This window comes from Pristis pectinata, chromosome 21, assembly GCF_009764475.1.
Source record: "Pristis pectinata isolate sPriPec2 chromosome 21, sPriPec2.1.pri, whole genome shotgun sequence".
Classification (NCBI taxonomy): Eukaryota; Metazoa; Chordata; class Chondrichthyes; order Rhinopristiformes; family Pristidae; genus Pristis; species Pristis pectinata.
Window position 1 is genome coordinate 7,910,999 of NC_067425.1, and position 16,230 is coordinate 7,927,228.

A 16,230-nucleotide genomic window follows, 5' to 3' on the forward strand; every position below is an offset into this window, starting at 1 on the left:
TCAGCACATCCTTCCTAAGATATGGGGCCCAAAACTGTGCACAGTATTCCAAATGAGGCCTCACTAGTGCCCCGTAGAACCTCATCAACACTTCCTTACTTTTATACACTATATCTCTCGAAATGAATGCCAACATAGCATTCGCTTTCGTTACCACCGATCTGACCTGGTGGTTAACCTTTAAGGTATCCTGCACGAGTACCCCAAGTCCCTTTGTACTTCTGTACTTTTAATTTCTCTCCTTCTTGATAATAATCTGCCCATTATTTCTGTTTCCAAAGTGTACAACTGCACATTTCTCAACATTGAATCTCATCTGCCATTTCCTTGCCCATTCTCCTAAACTACCTAGGTCTCTCTGCAACCTTCCTGTCTCCTCAATACTCCCTACTCCTCCACCTATCTTGGTGTCATCCGCAAACTTAGCCACAAAACCATTTACTCCTTCATCCAAATCGTTAATGTACAAGGAAAAAAGAAGCAGCCCCAACACCGACCCCTGCGGAACACCACTAGTGATCGGTAGCCAACCAGAACAAGATCCTTTTATTTCCACCCTTTGCTTCCTGCCAACCAGCCAATGCTCCACCCATTCTGTTATCCTACTTGTAATTCCATGACCTTTCATCTTATTAATCAGTCAAGCAGCATCTGTGGAGGTAAAGGGATGGTGGATGTTTTGGGTCGGGACCCTGCATGAGGTTCTGATGAAGGGTCCCAACCGGAAATGTTGACCATCCCTCAAGCCTGCATGGATTGGCTGCTGTGTTTCCTGTATCAGTGTCTACATCTTGAAGATGCTTCACTAATGCAGTGGGAGGCTGGATGTCCACAGAGAGAGAGATGGTTCCAAACTGCCACTGTGAGTTGTTAAAAGGGACGGGGGTTGTTAGCAGACTGCGATTGGGGGGGGAGGGGGCGGTTAGTGGGGAAGGGCAGGGGACTGGGTTGTGAGCCACTACTATTGCAACCTAACACAGCAAGAAAGAAATTGTGGTAATTAACTCATTTTACCTTCTAATAATGTATAATTGCAAATGCAAGCTACATTCATTAAACAAAATTATCTATTCTGAATAGATCCTATGTTTTCGGATTTAGTAGCGATGACACGCTTTCTCTCATTAAAGATTAAAGATGTTATTAAATAATTCACGGTTGGTATCGGCCCATTTCTTGAGCACATTGGCATTTCTAATGGGCTGCAGTGGAGATGATCAGTCAGAGTTCCTGCATCTGATAAAAGTATTGGGCTATTGACAAACATGCTCATGGTTTGCTCAAATCCAGTACCTGACAAGGTGTTACAGAACCCAGGCACACTGCACACTTCTACCCTCCACCAACAACTGACCTGCTTTATATTTAGCAGGTGCTACGGCAATGCGGTGGGTCGCCACTGTAGTAAGGGGTTAACATGTCACAGATTGGTGACCTCCTCAGAACTAAGACCTCACTGCCTCCCCCTCACATAATTCACCTTCTGTCTTCTGTAAACCTTTCTCAAAACCCTGTGCTATCTCCAACCCCCTTGCTGAATGCCTGCTCTTCTCCCACCCTACATGAGGGGCAGAGGTAGGGTGAATGCACTCAGTCTTTTACCCAAGGTTGGGGAATCAAGAACTAGAGGGCATAGGTTTAAGGTGAAAGGGCGAAAACTTATAAGGAACTTGAGGGCCAACTTTTTTACACAAAGGGTAGTATCTGCATGGAACGGGCTGCCAGAGGAAGTGGATGAGGCAGGTAAAATGACAACTTTTAAAAAAGACAGGTGGACAGGTAAAGGGATAGGAAAGGTTTAGAAGGTTATGGGCCAAATGCTGGCAAATGGGACCGGCTTAGATGGGCATCTTGGTTGGCATGGACCAGTAGGGCCAAAGGGCCTGTTTCCGTGCTGTATGACTCCATGACTCCCCATTGCATGTCTATCTAAGGACAGCTTCTCGCATTCAATGCATCAACTGAAACCACTGGATCCCTCACTGTGCAAGGATCCCTTGTGTTACACTTCATCAAGGCCACTATGGAGCTATCATGCTAAAGTGGTTCTGTTACTAGGTGTATCACCCAGAGGGCAGGAGTACTGATCTAGACACATGAGCTCAAATCCACCTTAATGGGGAATTTAATTCAATTAATTACCCAGTTGTTTATTTCACACCCACAGCAATGCCCTTGGCTCTGAACTAACCATTTGCAATGAGGGATGTCCAGAGGGTTTAAACAAACAATAAATACTTGAATGAAAATCAAAAAATCCGCAGATGCTGGAAATCTGAGACAAAAGCAGAAAATGCTGGAAGACCTCGCAGGTCTAACGAAGGGTCACAGACCTGAAATGTTGACTGTTTCTCTTTCCGCGGATGCTGCCTGACCTGCTGAGTGTTTCCAATAAATGGCGTTGAGAAGCTTGCAGGCGATGGAAGAAATAATCTCAACTAAACTTTTAGACTAAAATATAAAATATTTTTTCTTAAACTTCTTCTGTCTGCCTGTAGACCGGTAACCACATCAGGACTGGGTCTTCAGGCGACACCAAGGCACAAGCTGATGTGAGTGGATTCCCTCAGTTCATGGTTTTACCCCATAAAGGGTTGTTACACTGGGCAATTATTTTTAATCTACACTCCTGTGCTTTCCCATCACGTTTTTCTTTTTCCCCAATTATTCCGTTATGCAGAACAGCTGCCGATCAAATCTCTCCTCCTAAAGGCTGCCGTTGTAGAGAATTCCAGCAGGTCAAGTAATGTCCAATTCCTCCCAGTCCAGCATTCCAGCTGTTTGCCACTGTCTGAAGCCTTTGCACTTGGTGCTACAGTTTCCACTCCAAAGATGAGCCTCAGCTCATTATCTGCTGGTATTCATGCTCAGAGAATTAAATTCCCTCAATCCACTGTCACTATTTGTTCAGCGACTGCAGTGTGATTAAGACATCTCATTAATTTAATCTAAAATGCAGAGGTTGTTCAGTCATTTTGTTTAGAGTCAGCCTCTGAATGACTGATGAAACATTAAGGAATAGTGATTACTAATTGGTTATTTTTAAAAATCTTTACTTGAGTTAACTCTGAGCACAGAACAAGCCACAGTAGCAAAACAGCAATGAGTTATTGAAACCATGCTTAAGTTAATCAAACCAGCAGCGAGTTAACCAAATGAACAAATTAGTGGTGGTTTATTAAAGTAGACATGAGCTATTTAAATTCTGTGATTTTATCAATCCAGAAACTAGCTGTCAAACCGGTGACAGGTTAATGGGCTATCAGGTGGTGAATCCCAAAGGATCCCACAGAGATCCAAACACTGCCCAACCCTCAATGCGCTCCTGTGGCTCCCACAGAACATAACTCAGCAACAGCAAGGAATAACGAGTTTTCTTTTTGCTCGGTGGTTTCAAACGTAAACCTTGCACCGACTGTCACACGGACATGACCGAGATTTCAAATGATGCTCAGCGTGGTCCAGAGAGTTCCACAACTGGATGAGTCTTGCAGCAAGACAAAGTACAGATGCAGTGGTGGTGTGGTTTAGTCAACCTAGCACTGAAGGGCGGCACAAATCAGGAGATGCGTTACAGCACAGGAAGCCCATTTGCAAAAAATGCCTCTTTGCTGTTGTGCTGGGGCAAGAGCTTAGCTGTATGAACCTCACTCCCAGCGCGCGCTGCCCCCGGGAGGACTGCACTGGGGACGAGACGGTCGCCCACCTCTTTGCGGGCTGTAGGTTTGCGAGGAGGGTGTGGCGAAAGATGCAAGGGTCCTTGTCACAGTTCATCCCCAGCAGCAGTGTAACAGAGGTGACCTACAGGCTGTTCCCGGGGACACACACAGAGACGGACATCAGCTGCTGCTGGAAGGTCAACAACTCGGTGAAAGACGCTCTTTGGTCTGCCTGAAACTTGTTGGTCTTCCAGCACTGCGAGTTGTCTGTAGGGGAATGCTGCCGGCTGGCACATTCCAGGCTGCAGGAGTATGTGCTGAAGGACGCAATGAAGCTGGGTGTAGCCAACGCAAGGGCTTGGTGGGGAAGGACTACAGTTTAGGGTTCTTCTGTCACTGGAAATGGATGGGCAGGGTCAGGCGAGGAAATCCCTTAAATATTGTAAATATTGGACTGGGGTATCACCCCAGGGAGCCACACGAGTGGCATTGGTGCTGTGGGTATAAAAAAAGTTAACACTAATGACTGGTCTGCACATGAATGTAAAAGGTTTGCACTGTTTATTGTTGTATATGTTTTGTTTTTTATGATGAATAAAGTTTATTCTGTCATAATAAAAAAAGAGTTTAGCTGTATCTACATCCTGCTATGGTGCTGGAAGATGGTAAAGCCTGAATGTAGGAACAATATCATTACTAGACTGATGCTGCCTTCCCCAGGGATCTAATAATGGGTCCTGGGCAGATCTTCGTGCCCACATCAGAATGTTTAAGACGTTCCTCCTTTTCACCATTGGGACACCCTGCAGAAGTCGGTGACCTCGTCAGCCTTGATGGAGTTACTTTACTCCTGATCTTCCATTAGTGTCCTCTCTCTGACTGAGAAATCAAAACTCAAATGAAGTGATTCAGAATAGTTTCAGATTCAAGAAGGAAGTTTACAGTGTTGCCTACAAATGTAATAAGTGTGAAGGTTGGAAGAATCTGACAAAACAGCCTGTGAATAGGAAGGGACTTGGCATGGGAGTACTTGCAAGCAGGCTGGAGTATAAGAATAGGGAAGTCTTGCCCCAGTACATGGGGCTTTGACGTACTGAGCACAGTTGACGCTGCATGTTCATGGTTAAGACAGATGGATTTTTTTTTTGTCCAAATGGGATCAAAGGATTGGACAGGGAAATGGACTGGCCATGACACAGAGTAGGGTTCAGGTCTAACCAGTTTAATGGCTGCTTCTACATCTAATGCTCCCCTGCAGCTCATTTGTCTGCCTGTAGACCAGTAACCACATCAGGACCAGGTCTTCAGACGACACCGAGGCACAAGCTGATGTGAGTGGATTCCCTCAGCTCATGGTTTTACCAAAGGACCAGAAAGGGTCGTCACACTGGGCAATTATTTTTAGTCCACACTCTGTGCTTTTCCATCACATCCCTTTCTTTTTCCCCAATTATTCCGATATGCAGAACAGCCACCGATCAAATCTCTGGTCCTGGCAATTCACCAGTGTTTTGTTTACGCTGATCCCTAATTTTGACCTTGCACCGTCGAGGCATTAAGCTAGAACTCCACATTTGGAGAGAATGTCAACACATAGTGTTGAGACTCCAACCAGCCCACCCGCCACTGGGTACCTGGTGCCCTCTGTTCTCATGGAACATCACCTTACTACAAGCAACTGGATGTGCGCAGACACTGAGGTGCCCAGCTGTTGCGAGCGAACACTCTTGTCTACCCATCGCTGACATTTTCCTAACTAATCAACAAAATGTGTTGAAAGAAGAAGGTAAGTTATTTTAATGTTCACTCGAAATTATTCTTCTGAGTTTGCTAGCGGTTGTGTCTTGGTCATTAGCCTTCACATCCAGGAGACTCCAGTGTAATCCTTGAGTTAGATACAGCGCAGTTAGTAGCTCTCTTAGCTCTGAGCTGCAAGGTTGTGGGTTCAAATGCCACTCCCTTCACAAAACTCTTAGCTGGCCTGCAGAAAGAGTGTCTCACTGTCAAAGATGCTGTGGTTTAGATGAGGCAATAAATTGGGGCCCCGTCATCTCTCTCGTGTGGCAGTATCTTGAGGGACAGCAGACGGCTTATTCCCCAATAGTCCTGGCTAACACTTACCCTTCTGCTTGATTACCTGACCATTACGGTGTGGCCATTTATGGGAGCTTGCTGAGGATAAACTGGCTGCTATCTTTCCCATGTTACAAGTAAACATTGTGCAGGTCAGGGGAGAGATGGAACGAACATTTCCACCTGCATGTGATCTTAAACCAAGGGCTGTAAACAAACAACATTTGCTAATAAATCCAACTGGGAAATGAGGAGCAAATTCTTGGTTCACTGAGGGGTCATAATGTAGGTTTGCTATTACAGGAGGTATTACATGTGAGGTAAAAGGCTCTGATCCTTTCAAAAAGATGCTACTAGAGAAGACTTGTGTTGGATATGTACACAAGCATGGACTAGATGGGCCGAATGGTCCCTTTGGTGCTGTTTATTCCATGAGATTCTAAATTGTTTTCTGGAACGATGGACCCATTTTTCATCGGCAGGTCTTTAAAGAGACGTTAAACGGGGTTTCCGTCTGCTCCCTCGGTGGATGTGAAAGATCCCACTGCTGACGAGGAGACAGACTATTGCTGGCTGTGGAAGCTTGCTGTGCGCAAACTGGCTGCCGTGATTCCTACAATATTTCACTGGCTATGAAAATGAATCTCTCTTCTGCAAACATCAATTAGTGTTGGGTCAATCATTAATCACAAACCTGAGACTGACAGATTTTTACTAACCAATGGTATTAAGAGTTATGAGAAAGTAGGAGCAGGTTCAAGGACCATGCTAGATGACATTAAATCCTGGGACAGCCTTGTGGGCCTGACCAGTTCACCCCATTCCTATATCTTTATGGTATTATTCTCTTTCTGGGTCTGATTCTTTTTTTATATCATTTACGGGACGGTACCATTAAAGGAAATGCCAGCATTTAATGCCCATCCCCAGTTGCTCCTGATTCTACACAGTTAGAGTTAACCACATTGATGGATCTGGAGACAGACCAGGTAAGGACATCCGATTTCCTAAAGGACATTAGTGAACCAGATGGGTTTTTAATAACAATCCAATAGTTCCATGAGTGTCTTGTATTTAATTAGTTGAATTTAAATTCCCTGGCTGCCACAGTGGGATTCGAACTTCTGTCTCTGGATCAATGGACCAGAACTCTGGCTGTTGGTCCCATAACTTAACCACTACACCGCCATTGCCCATTTGGGGTCTGTGTGTTTTCCTTGTTATTAGGCAAAGCTGGATAGAGAATTGGTTCCAGGAAACTGCCTTCTCTCAAGCATTTTATTCTTTAAATCATGGTGTTTAAACAGAACTCTCCCTATTTTACAAGGCTGTAGGAATAACTCCCTGCTTGAGGCAGCCATGCAGGAGCAAGCCGTCTGCTCAAAGGCCCAGGTACAGGTGAAAGCAACCAGGCAGGGACAGGGCAACCTCAGTGGATTTGCTCTCCTTTATGGAGTTCATTACCAATTTTGTTCAATGTCAGCAAAGTAAACACAAGCCTTCAGTGTTGTTAAGATTCAGAGAACAAACTAAGGAGCAACAAAGCACCGAAAGTGGCTATTCGGTTGCATGGGTCAATGCTAGTGTTTATGATGCCCATGACCATCTCCTCCATTGCCTTTGTCCAATATGCCCTGTCGTCCAGAGTTAACTACCCATTCATTTAATCAATAAAGCTGAAGGTTATTGAATAAGGGAAATGAAATACAGTTACTCCAGTGCCCATCAATGAGTTGGCATTCAGCAATACCCAGCAGGCAAGGGGACAGGTATAAGCAATGTGTAGAGCAAAGGGGTGGTCCTGCTCCCTCACACTGCCCCAATGTCTGACAGGGTGCTCCCTCACCACTGCCCCATCTTTGGCCCAAGTGCTCCAAAGTGCTTCTGAAGTCCCTGGTACTCGAGATCACCAATTATTAAAGAGCCAGATAATTGAGCTTTTATTTTCTACCCTTCACTTATGGTTTCATTCCAGTTAACCCTTCACGCACACAGTGTCCAGACCGATGCACAGTTTTCCAAGATTCAATAAACTTAATACGGCTTACCTTCCAATCCCGTTTACAAATGAGCCCATCTGTAATTTGTATTTACAAACCACATGGCTACTTTCAGTGAGATTGCTCATTGTGAGTCTCCTGGACCAAGAGAGAGCCCATGTCCTGGGATGTCACTGGTAACAACTGGGAGTGGGATGCAATTGGGCTCAGTGCCCCTTAGGGTTGGACCTGGAAAGGGGTGGTCAGGATTCCCTGCTACCTAATGCTAACCATTGAATCGTCTCCACAAAATCCATGGTGCTTGTACATGTTCATATCTGGGGGGGAAGGGCAGAATGTTGTGGAAATGGTGCCATCACAATTCAATAGCTGACTGGCTCGCACACACAAACAGTGGTCATTTGGCCAAGGACTAGAGGGCTGGTAGCATAAGACCGGCAGGAGCCCAAGGAAGGCTCTAAGGGAAGAGGGAGCTCTTCAAGAGCCGGATTGTCTCGACAAAGCCCCCACCTCACACTTGCTACTCCCCCCCTTCCCCCCCAGTCATCCCCCAGAGTCACACTGACCTTCATTGTCTAAGAGTTCAACTAATCTGCAGGCCTCATTGCCACGGTTACCCCAAGAGGTAGAGCAATCCCCAAGAGGCAACGAGCTCTCAGGTGGCTGATGCCCCATCTCCAACCAGCCTGAATGGTCTTGGCTGCTGGCAGTCAGAGGCCCCCTCGATCATTTTCAAACATCCGTGAAAATCAAAAGCACTTAAAAATAGTTGAAGTAGACTTAAGTAAGTTAAAAAAGGTTACAGACAATGAATTTATGAGGATATTGAACGGATATAAACTGATTGTAAATATAAATATTATGTAAAATAAAGGACAAAAGTCCAAACCATTTCCCTTCACTTCCTTCCCCATTCAGGTGACAATCCTTTTCAAATGAATAGATCTATCAGTCATAAGGTGAGGAGCCAGATACAAAGTGCATCTGACTCCCCACTGTCCCTCTCAGCTCACTGCCAAGTTCAGGAGGACGACTGCACCGGAGAGAAGTATGACCCAGGGCAACATATTTGTATCTAAGGACTTCCCTTAAGATGTGGGCACCGTGGGTTAACAGTTATTCTGTTCCTCCAGTTCAGGTAATATCATACAAACACCCGTAAAATGCAAATTGTAAAATTAAATATACAAATGATGCAAATTCACAAATCAACACCATCCACAGGTATGCAACACTTGTGATACATACTCCCTAGTGACATCCCAGTCCAAGTTATGGTTCCCCTTCCCCACCTTGTGTGGTTACTACAAAGGTTTCCTACAGTTGAACCACACATTCTCACCTACTGGCTTTCAACTTGGGTAATTACAACTACTCTACCTCCCTACTACAGAAAATCTTCCCCCCGTAGGAAAATATCCCTTTATTGAGAAACAACTCAAAAGAACATTGTCCTGAGCCTTGCTGCGGATTCAGGTACCAGAACTAGTCAAGATAATGTGGGAAGGCGGAAAAAGTACAACAGAACTAATGGGACTGACGCTGACCATGTCCGACCTGAGGGATGGAGTCTTCAGGATATGGGCAAAAGGAGTAAGGGCTTGCAGCTTCAAGTTGGACAGGAAAGGACTAGGACGTTCCTTGTCCCTGGTTGTCTCCTTGAACCTTTGCAGGACTCCTGAGGGTTCTCAATCATCAACACGCCTGCCCTGAACCTTTTCGATTAGCCTCAGGAACCCGGAGACAAAAACCTACCCTCAGTTGCAACGCACGAAATATGCAGTGGGCAGAAACTGCGTTCCTAAATTTGTTGAAGTCAACAGAACTGAATTCCAGCAGCAGCCTGCATGCAGAGACAGGACTCCAACACTGCTTCACTGTATGTTTACTCTGTGTGACCAAGGATGAGTTTTCATTCCTTTTTCTAAGGTCCCACCTGCATCATGTGAACACAAACCCAAACCAACACAAGAAACAAATATCAGAATCTCCCCGTCTTTCCCGAATCCTTAATTTTCAATTCCATGCTTTCCGGATTCCAACAGTGTAGAATGGGAAAACCCAAACTACCCCTTAAGATAAGACCACAAGATATAGGAGAAGAATTGGGCCATTCAGCCCATCGAGTCTGCTCTGCCATTCGATCATGGCTTTTTTTCAACCCCATTCTCCTACCTTCTTCCTGTAAATCTTAACCCCCTTACCAATCAAGAACCTATTGACTTCTGCCTTAAATACACCCAATGACTTGGCCTCCACAGCCCTCTGTGGCAATGAATTCCACAGATTCACCACCCCCTGGCTGAAGAATTCCCTCCTCATCTCATTTCAAAGGGATGCCCCTTTATTCTGAGGCTCTGCCCTCAGATCCTATACTCTCCTACTAATGGAAACATCCTCTCCACATCCACTCTATCCAGGCCTTTCAGTATCTGGTAGGTTTCAATGAGATCCCCCCTCGTCCTTCTGAACTCCCTCGAGTACAGGCCCAGAGATGTCAAACGCTCCTCATACGTCAAGCCTTTCATTTCTGGGATCATTCTTGTGAACCTCCTCTGGACCCTCTCCAGGGCCAGCACATCTTTCCTTAGATACGGGGCCCAGTATTTCTCACAACATTTGAAGTGTGGTCTGACCAATGCCTTATAAAGCCTCAGCAGTATGTCCATGCCTTTATGTTCCAGTCCTCTTGAAGTAAGTGCTAACATTGCATTTCTTTAAGACCAACTCAACCCGCAAGTTAACCTCAAGGGAATCCTGAACTAGGATTCCCAAGTCTCTTTGCACCCCTGGTTTCTGAATTCTCTTTCTATTTAGAAAATAGTCTACACCTCTTGGGTGTGTGTCATCCATTGATCCCAGGATGAACTTGCCATTGGCTTCCACACTCCCAGGTCAATGTAAGTGCTTCTATCCAACAAGACAGTGCAGATGGGATTGGGATTGAGATCAGGACCAGGAAGGGGATAAGGCACTTGCATTTGCCTGTCCACACCATGCTCACTTGGAGATGGCACACTTGTTGAAGCCTGTCCAAATGTGCCTCCTTGACCACGTCAGCCTCGCCTGTCTCAAGTAAGAGAGCAGCGTCTTTGAGGGAGATGGGGCGGGGTGGGGGGGGGTGGTTGGTGAGGGGGTCAGGCTCCAAACTTGGGAAAGAGTCAATGGGGAGGGGTTTGGTCCAACACAAAAATGGTCCAGCTACCGGAAAGGTCTGGCACTGTGACGGTTATGGGAGCTGCCAACTACACCTCACATAAGCATGCATCTCAGCTCCAGAGGCAGAAAGGAAACATACAAAACTAAAGAAGAGGCAATGCAGGCAGAGAGAGGACAGAGGAGAATGTTTCATGAAACTGGAGACAAGGAACTGAAGAAAAAAAGAAATTCAAATAAAAAGGGTACAGGAATCGAACAAAAAACAAATAAAGACAACATTTCTCTCAAGTAGATATGAATGTTTCTCATTTCTTTGACTGTCTGTGCAGTGTGTGTTTTTCTTTCATGTAAAGAACAAGCGACATGCAGCTAACGTTGGAAGTTGGACACGTGACAGGATTAATAGGCGAGGACAAACCTTCCCGCTGAGCACGCTCAGTAGAGTGTTTGAGATGGAGGTGCGCAGGTCCGAGTGAAAGAGAGGTGGGAAGCACTGCCTCAGAAACACTCTCTCACAGCGGCCCAACCAATCGAGGGAATAAAAAAACAAAAAGACATAACTACTCACACACCTACCGATAGAGTCATGTAGCTCACTTGATTATATTCCAGCTGGCAGATCTGAGGGAACGGCCCAGGGGTCCTGAGAGGGCAGGTCCTACAGAGAATGAGCCAATACTCCAAACCCAGATGGGATGGCATTCTTTGTGTGTGGGTGTGTGTGGAGATGAATTGCTCGCCCCCCTCTCTAACCCCCCCATCGCCACTTTATTTCCACCCTGACTTCTCTCCCCACTAAACCCCCCCAATGACCAAAGTCAAAGTTCAAGCTCTGGATGAGGTGATAAGGATGACATCTTGACCGTTAAGCTTCTGCCATTGTAGCTCACATTAAGGTCAGGGCGATCCCAAGGGGAGAGGGACTCTTCTTCCCTCTCATCCCAGTGAATGCTTGGTACTTTCCCACCGCTGGGAATCCAAAGGACCGGGAACTTCACAGTCCACAGACACTGGAACTCACTCCATTGCACCATGGCGTGGATAAAGCTGTAGAGTGGGGAGCTAACTCAAAGAGTGTGAAGCATTGTGTGTGTTTCTCTGTGTCTTGTGGCAGCCAGAGAAGGTGAGGAGGGAGCAAGAGTTCTAACAGAAGGCCCCCCAAGATAGCTTCACTCAATTCCACCCTAAGTTTCATTGATTGGGCAACGATTACACCTTGAATTATAAGGAATCATATTGTAACCAGCTTGAGTTTCCCGTTTCCCCTGAGCAAGTTCAACACAGTTTTGCTGGAGAGCAGGGTTAAGGCAGAGACCATTGTCTCCTTTGGGAGAGGAACTGATGTATCGTCAGCAGAGGATGTGGGGAGCAAACAGGGGAGTGGGCTTACTGCTGCATTGTTCCAGCAGAATGGATACAATGGGCCAGAAAGCCACCAGTGTGTCACCTCCTATCGAGAGAATTGGTAGGGTAAAGTAGAATCTCAAGACATCACTGAATAAGGACAAAGAGAGAACCAAGTCTCTCCTTCTTCATCCTCCTTACTTCCCCCAATTCCCATCTGCCGCCATCAGGGGTCGGACTGAAGCCTGGCCTGGCTTTGCCAGGGCTGGGATATCCTCAGCTGGTGAACCCTCAGGAAGAAGCATGTTCGGCAGCAAAGAGATGAAATACTTTGTACCTCACGCTGTCGATCAGCCCCCTCTCCCCCCACCCCCAACCGTGCCATTACCTGGGCTCAGAACATTGCAGCTAGAACATGGGAGATGATTCCAACCACTGAAGGGACAGGTGAGGTCATCACTGATGAAGTTCTTCGGCATGCAGCCAAGTAAAGGTGCAGTTGTCTTTGCACAGCGCAGAACAGGAGCGGCTTCCCAAAGTGATGGTGAGGGGTCGCTGTGGTTTTCCAGTATCTTTCTTGCCATCATGGTGTGTGGACCTCAGGGCCTTCCTGACCAGAAGGCTCATCCTCAAGGGAGATCTTCACCCAGCAACTGGGCAAGTTCCCTCAGTTCCGAGCACAGGAAAGCAACCAAGTCCTTCAGGAAGAGAGGGCAAAATGGCAGCCCGATGCAAAATGGATGCCTTGGCGAGAAGTGGGGTGCTAAGTCAGAGGGTGTGAGGCATTGCGGCTGTCTCTCTGTGTCTTGAGTCAGCCAGAGGGAGGTGAGAAGGAAGCAATGATTGTCTAAGCAGTTCCAGTGGGGGGAAGCAGCCAAAAGTTTGGAGTGATGTGTGGCATCCTGGCACTCCCTGTTTGCTCTCTCTCTCTCCAGGAACAGAAAACCTTCGAGATGGAGGCTGGAAGGGTCACATATGGGTTTGTGACAAGGGAGAGCATCACATGATAGACAAAGCCCTCTCCAGTAGGCGTAACCACGTGAGGTTTCACTCCATGGGGGCACAGCAGACAACGAAATGAACCGCAGCCAAGTCCCTTTCAGAAGGACTTAAACCTTTGTCCAGGGCTAGTCAGCGAAAAGTTCCTCCTTAACCTCGTGAGGCTGAACTAGAATGGAATGATAATTTTTGGAGTTTGGCAGACAGCCCTCATCCCAGCACCCAGTACACATCAGGAGCCAGGGCATTCCGTCAAACCTGCCAACCAGAGCCATCTTTGTGGCTGTCAAAGTTCAGTATATTGCAAAGATATTAATACCATGTCAACATCGTTAAATGGTTCAGGCATAGAATTGTCAAATGATTTAATATATATATTTTTTTTTTAAAAAATGGCACCAAAAGCACTCTAATTAAGTGATGGAAGCAAGGTTAGAAGCTATCTCTACAGACTCTGGGCAGAGCACTCATGAGCCAGGTTAGCTGGTTAGGGAGCTGGCAGCAGGAAAACTGACAAGGAGGTAAATGGGGCAGGGGGAGAGATGGAGGGGAAGAAGGGAAAGAGAGGGGAGAGAGAGAGAGAGAAAGAATGAGAGAGAATGTGAGAGAATGGGAGAGAGAGGATGTGGGAGAGAGAGAATAAGAGAGAGAGACGAGGGGGGATAGGGAAAGGCCAAAGATGGGAAGATGTGAGGGAAAGAGAAAGTGGGATGGGGAAGGGGCTAGGAGAATGGAAGGCAGAGGTTAAAGAAAGGATGATGAGAAGGAAAGGTGACAAGGTAAAGTGAAGGAAGGGATTACAGGAAAGGATGAAGGGGAAGGTCTGCAGAGTGAGAATGTGGGTTAGGGACAAAGGTGAGAACCAGGGTGGCAGAGGTGAGGGAAAGAAGGAAGAGGGGTGGAGATTGGAGGGAGCAAGTGAATGTAGAAAACAAGCACGTGAAAGGAAAAGACCCAAATTAAGAAAGTGTTTGAACAGGTGGAAGCAAGGATACTGGAGAGAGTGAGAAAAGGAGAGAGGTGGTCGAATGGGGCAAAAGAGGAAGGGAGAGGCGGGATCTTTTGACTTAAGCCAGGAAGTCTTGCTACAGGGGCAGCTATAATTATTGCTCCCTCAAAATCTTTTTAACTGCTTCTCGAAAGGAGCAGCACAGAATTGAAAGGGCCCTAATCCAGCAACTGGCCAATCACTGCTCAGCACCACAGTTAAAACCAGCACACCGAAATCTGGGAAAGTAATCCTTTGCAAGCAGCGCACGTTTGCATAGGGGTTAAACTTCGAACCATGGCTTAACTTTTGAAAAGAGGCAAGTATCCCGGTCAGCTTCCCACCCACTCACTGTCCCTGGTAACGATGTGCCCCACCCTTGCTTTAACGAGGGCCTTCCCTGCTGTTGTAGCTCAGGACGATGAGTGCCTGCGGATTCGGGTGAACACACCCCTTCCCCCCCCTCCTCCCCCCACCCCGCCTTCTCCCGCCTGCCCGCCGGCCCGCCCCCTTCTCACCCCGCACCGCCCCCGCCCCAGAGCGCAGCAAGAGCTGACAGAGACCCGACAAGAGAGTGACGATGGACAGCTGCAGCCACACAGAATTCCAACGGAGCTTTACCTGCCCGTACATTCTGAGGGTATGCCATGTAGCCGCCTCTTCCGCGGGTGCCCCTACCTGAGCCTCGCGTTGCTGCCGTTGCTGCTGCCACTGGACCGTAGGCTGCTGCGGGGAAGCCTGCGTACAAGGAGGAGAGAGAGAGACGCAGGATGTGTAAATCCGTCGGACAGTCGGACAGCCTTCCGCGCGGTACGGTAGTGGCAGGCACGGTAGTGTAGTGGTTAGCGTAACGCTACTACAGCACCAGTGACCCGGGTTCAAATCCGGCCACTGTCTGTGAGGAGTTTGTACGTTCTCCCCGTGTGTCTGCGTGGGTTTCCTCCGGGTGCCTGGTTTCCTCCTACATTCCAAAGATGTACGGGTTAGGAAGTTGTGGGCATGCTATGTCGGTGCCGGAAGTGTGGCGACACTTGCGGGCTGCCCCCAGAACACTCTACGCAAAAGATGCATTTCACTGTGTGTTTCGATGTACGTATGACTAATAAAGATATCTTATCTTATCTTATCAGACATGGGGCAGAATTAGTGTGGGGTAAGTTTCTTTTTTTACACAATGTGTGTCTGGAACGCGCTGCCAGTGTTGGTAGTGGAGGCAAATACGATAAATGCTCTTAGACAGGCACATGAATGTAAAGGGAATAGAGGGATATGGACATTGTGCAGGCAGAAGGGATTAATTTAGATAGGCGTTTAATTACTAGTTTAATTAGTTCGGCACAACATCGTGGGCCGGAGGGCCTGTTCCTGTGCTGTACTGTTCTATGACCTACGTTAGTTAGGAATTCAGCCCATCGAGTTTGCTCTGTCATTCAATCGTGGCTGATTTTTTTTCCGAACCCCATTCTCTCTGTAACCCTTACCCCCTTACCAATCAAGAACCTATCAATCTCTGTCTTAAATACACCCAATGACTTGGCCTCCACTGCCGTCCGTGGCAAAGAATTCCACAGATTCACCACCCTCTGGCTGAAGAAATTCCTCCTCATCTCAGTTCTAAAGGGATGTCCTCTTCTCCGGGTGCCCCTACCTGAGCCTCAGAGGTAGGGATTTGAAGTTTACACTTTAAGTTCCATGTCCAACTTCTCAGCAAATGAAGAAGTCCCTGAATGTTTGCAGACAATGTTCATGCATGGGCTGATAAGTGGCAGCTCACATTCACCCCACAAAAGTGCCAGGTAATGACTTTTTCCAACAGGAGAGAGTCTGACCACATTCAATGCCACTACCATCGCAGTCTCTCATCACCAATATCCTGGGTGTCACCACTGACCAGAAACGCAACCGGTCCAGCGACTTAAATATGGCGATTATAAGACCAAATCAGAGGCTGGCTCTCCTTTGGAGCACGACTCACCCCCTGACACTCCAAAACCTTTCCACTGCCTAC

General features: G+C 47.0%; 1 protein-coding gene across 6 annotated transcripts in view; it reads right to left on the minus strand.

Moving 5' to 3' along the window:
- Window positions 1-16,230, minus strand: part of msi2b (musashi RNA-binding protein 2b) — a 483,338-nt gene that overhangs the window by 55,116 nt on the left and 411,992 nt on the right. For 4 of the 6 annotated variants that reach the window (XM_052035983.1, XM_052035982.1, XM_052035981.1 and 1 more), the window contains exon 11: window positions 14,901-14,960. In XM_052035983.1, coding sequence (XP_051891943.1) covers window positions 14,901-14,960 — 60 coding nt within the window. Of the gene's footprint in view, window positions 1-14,843; window positions 14,961-16,230 lie in introns of all 6 variants that reach the window. The other 2 variants (XM_052035980.1, XM_052035978.1) reach the window with 1 other exon arrangement.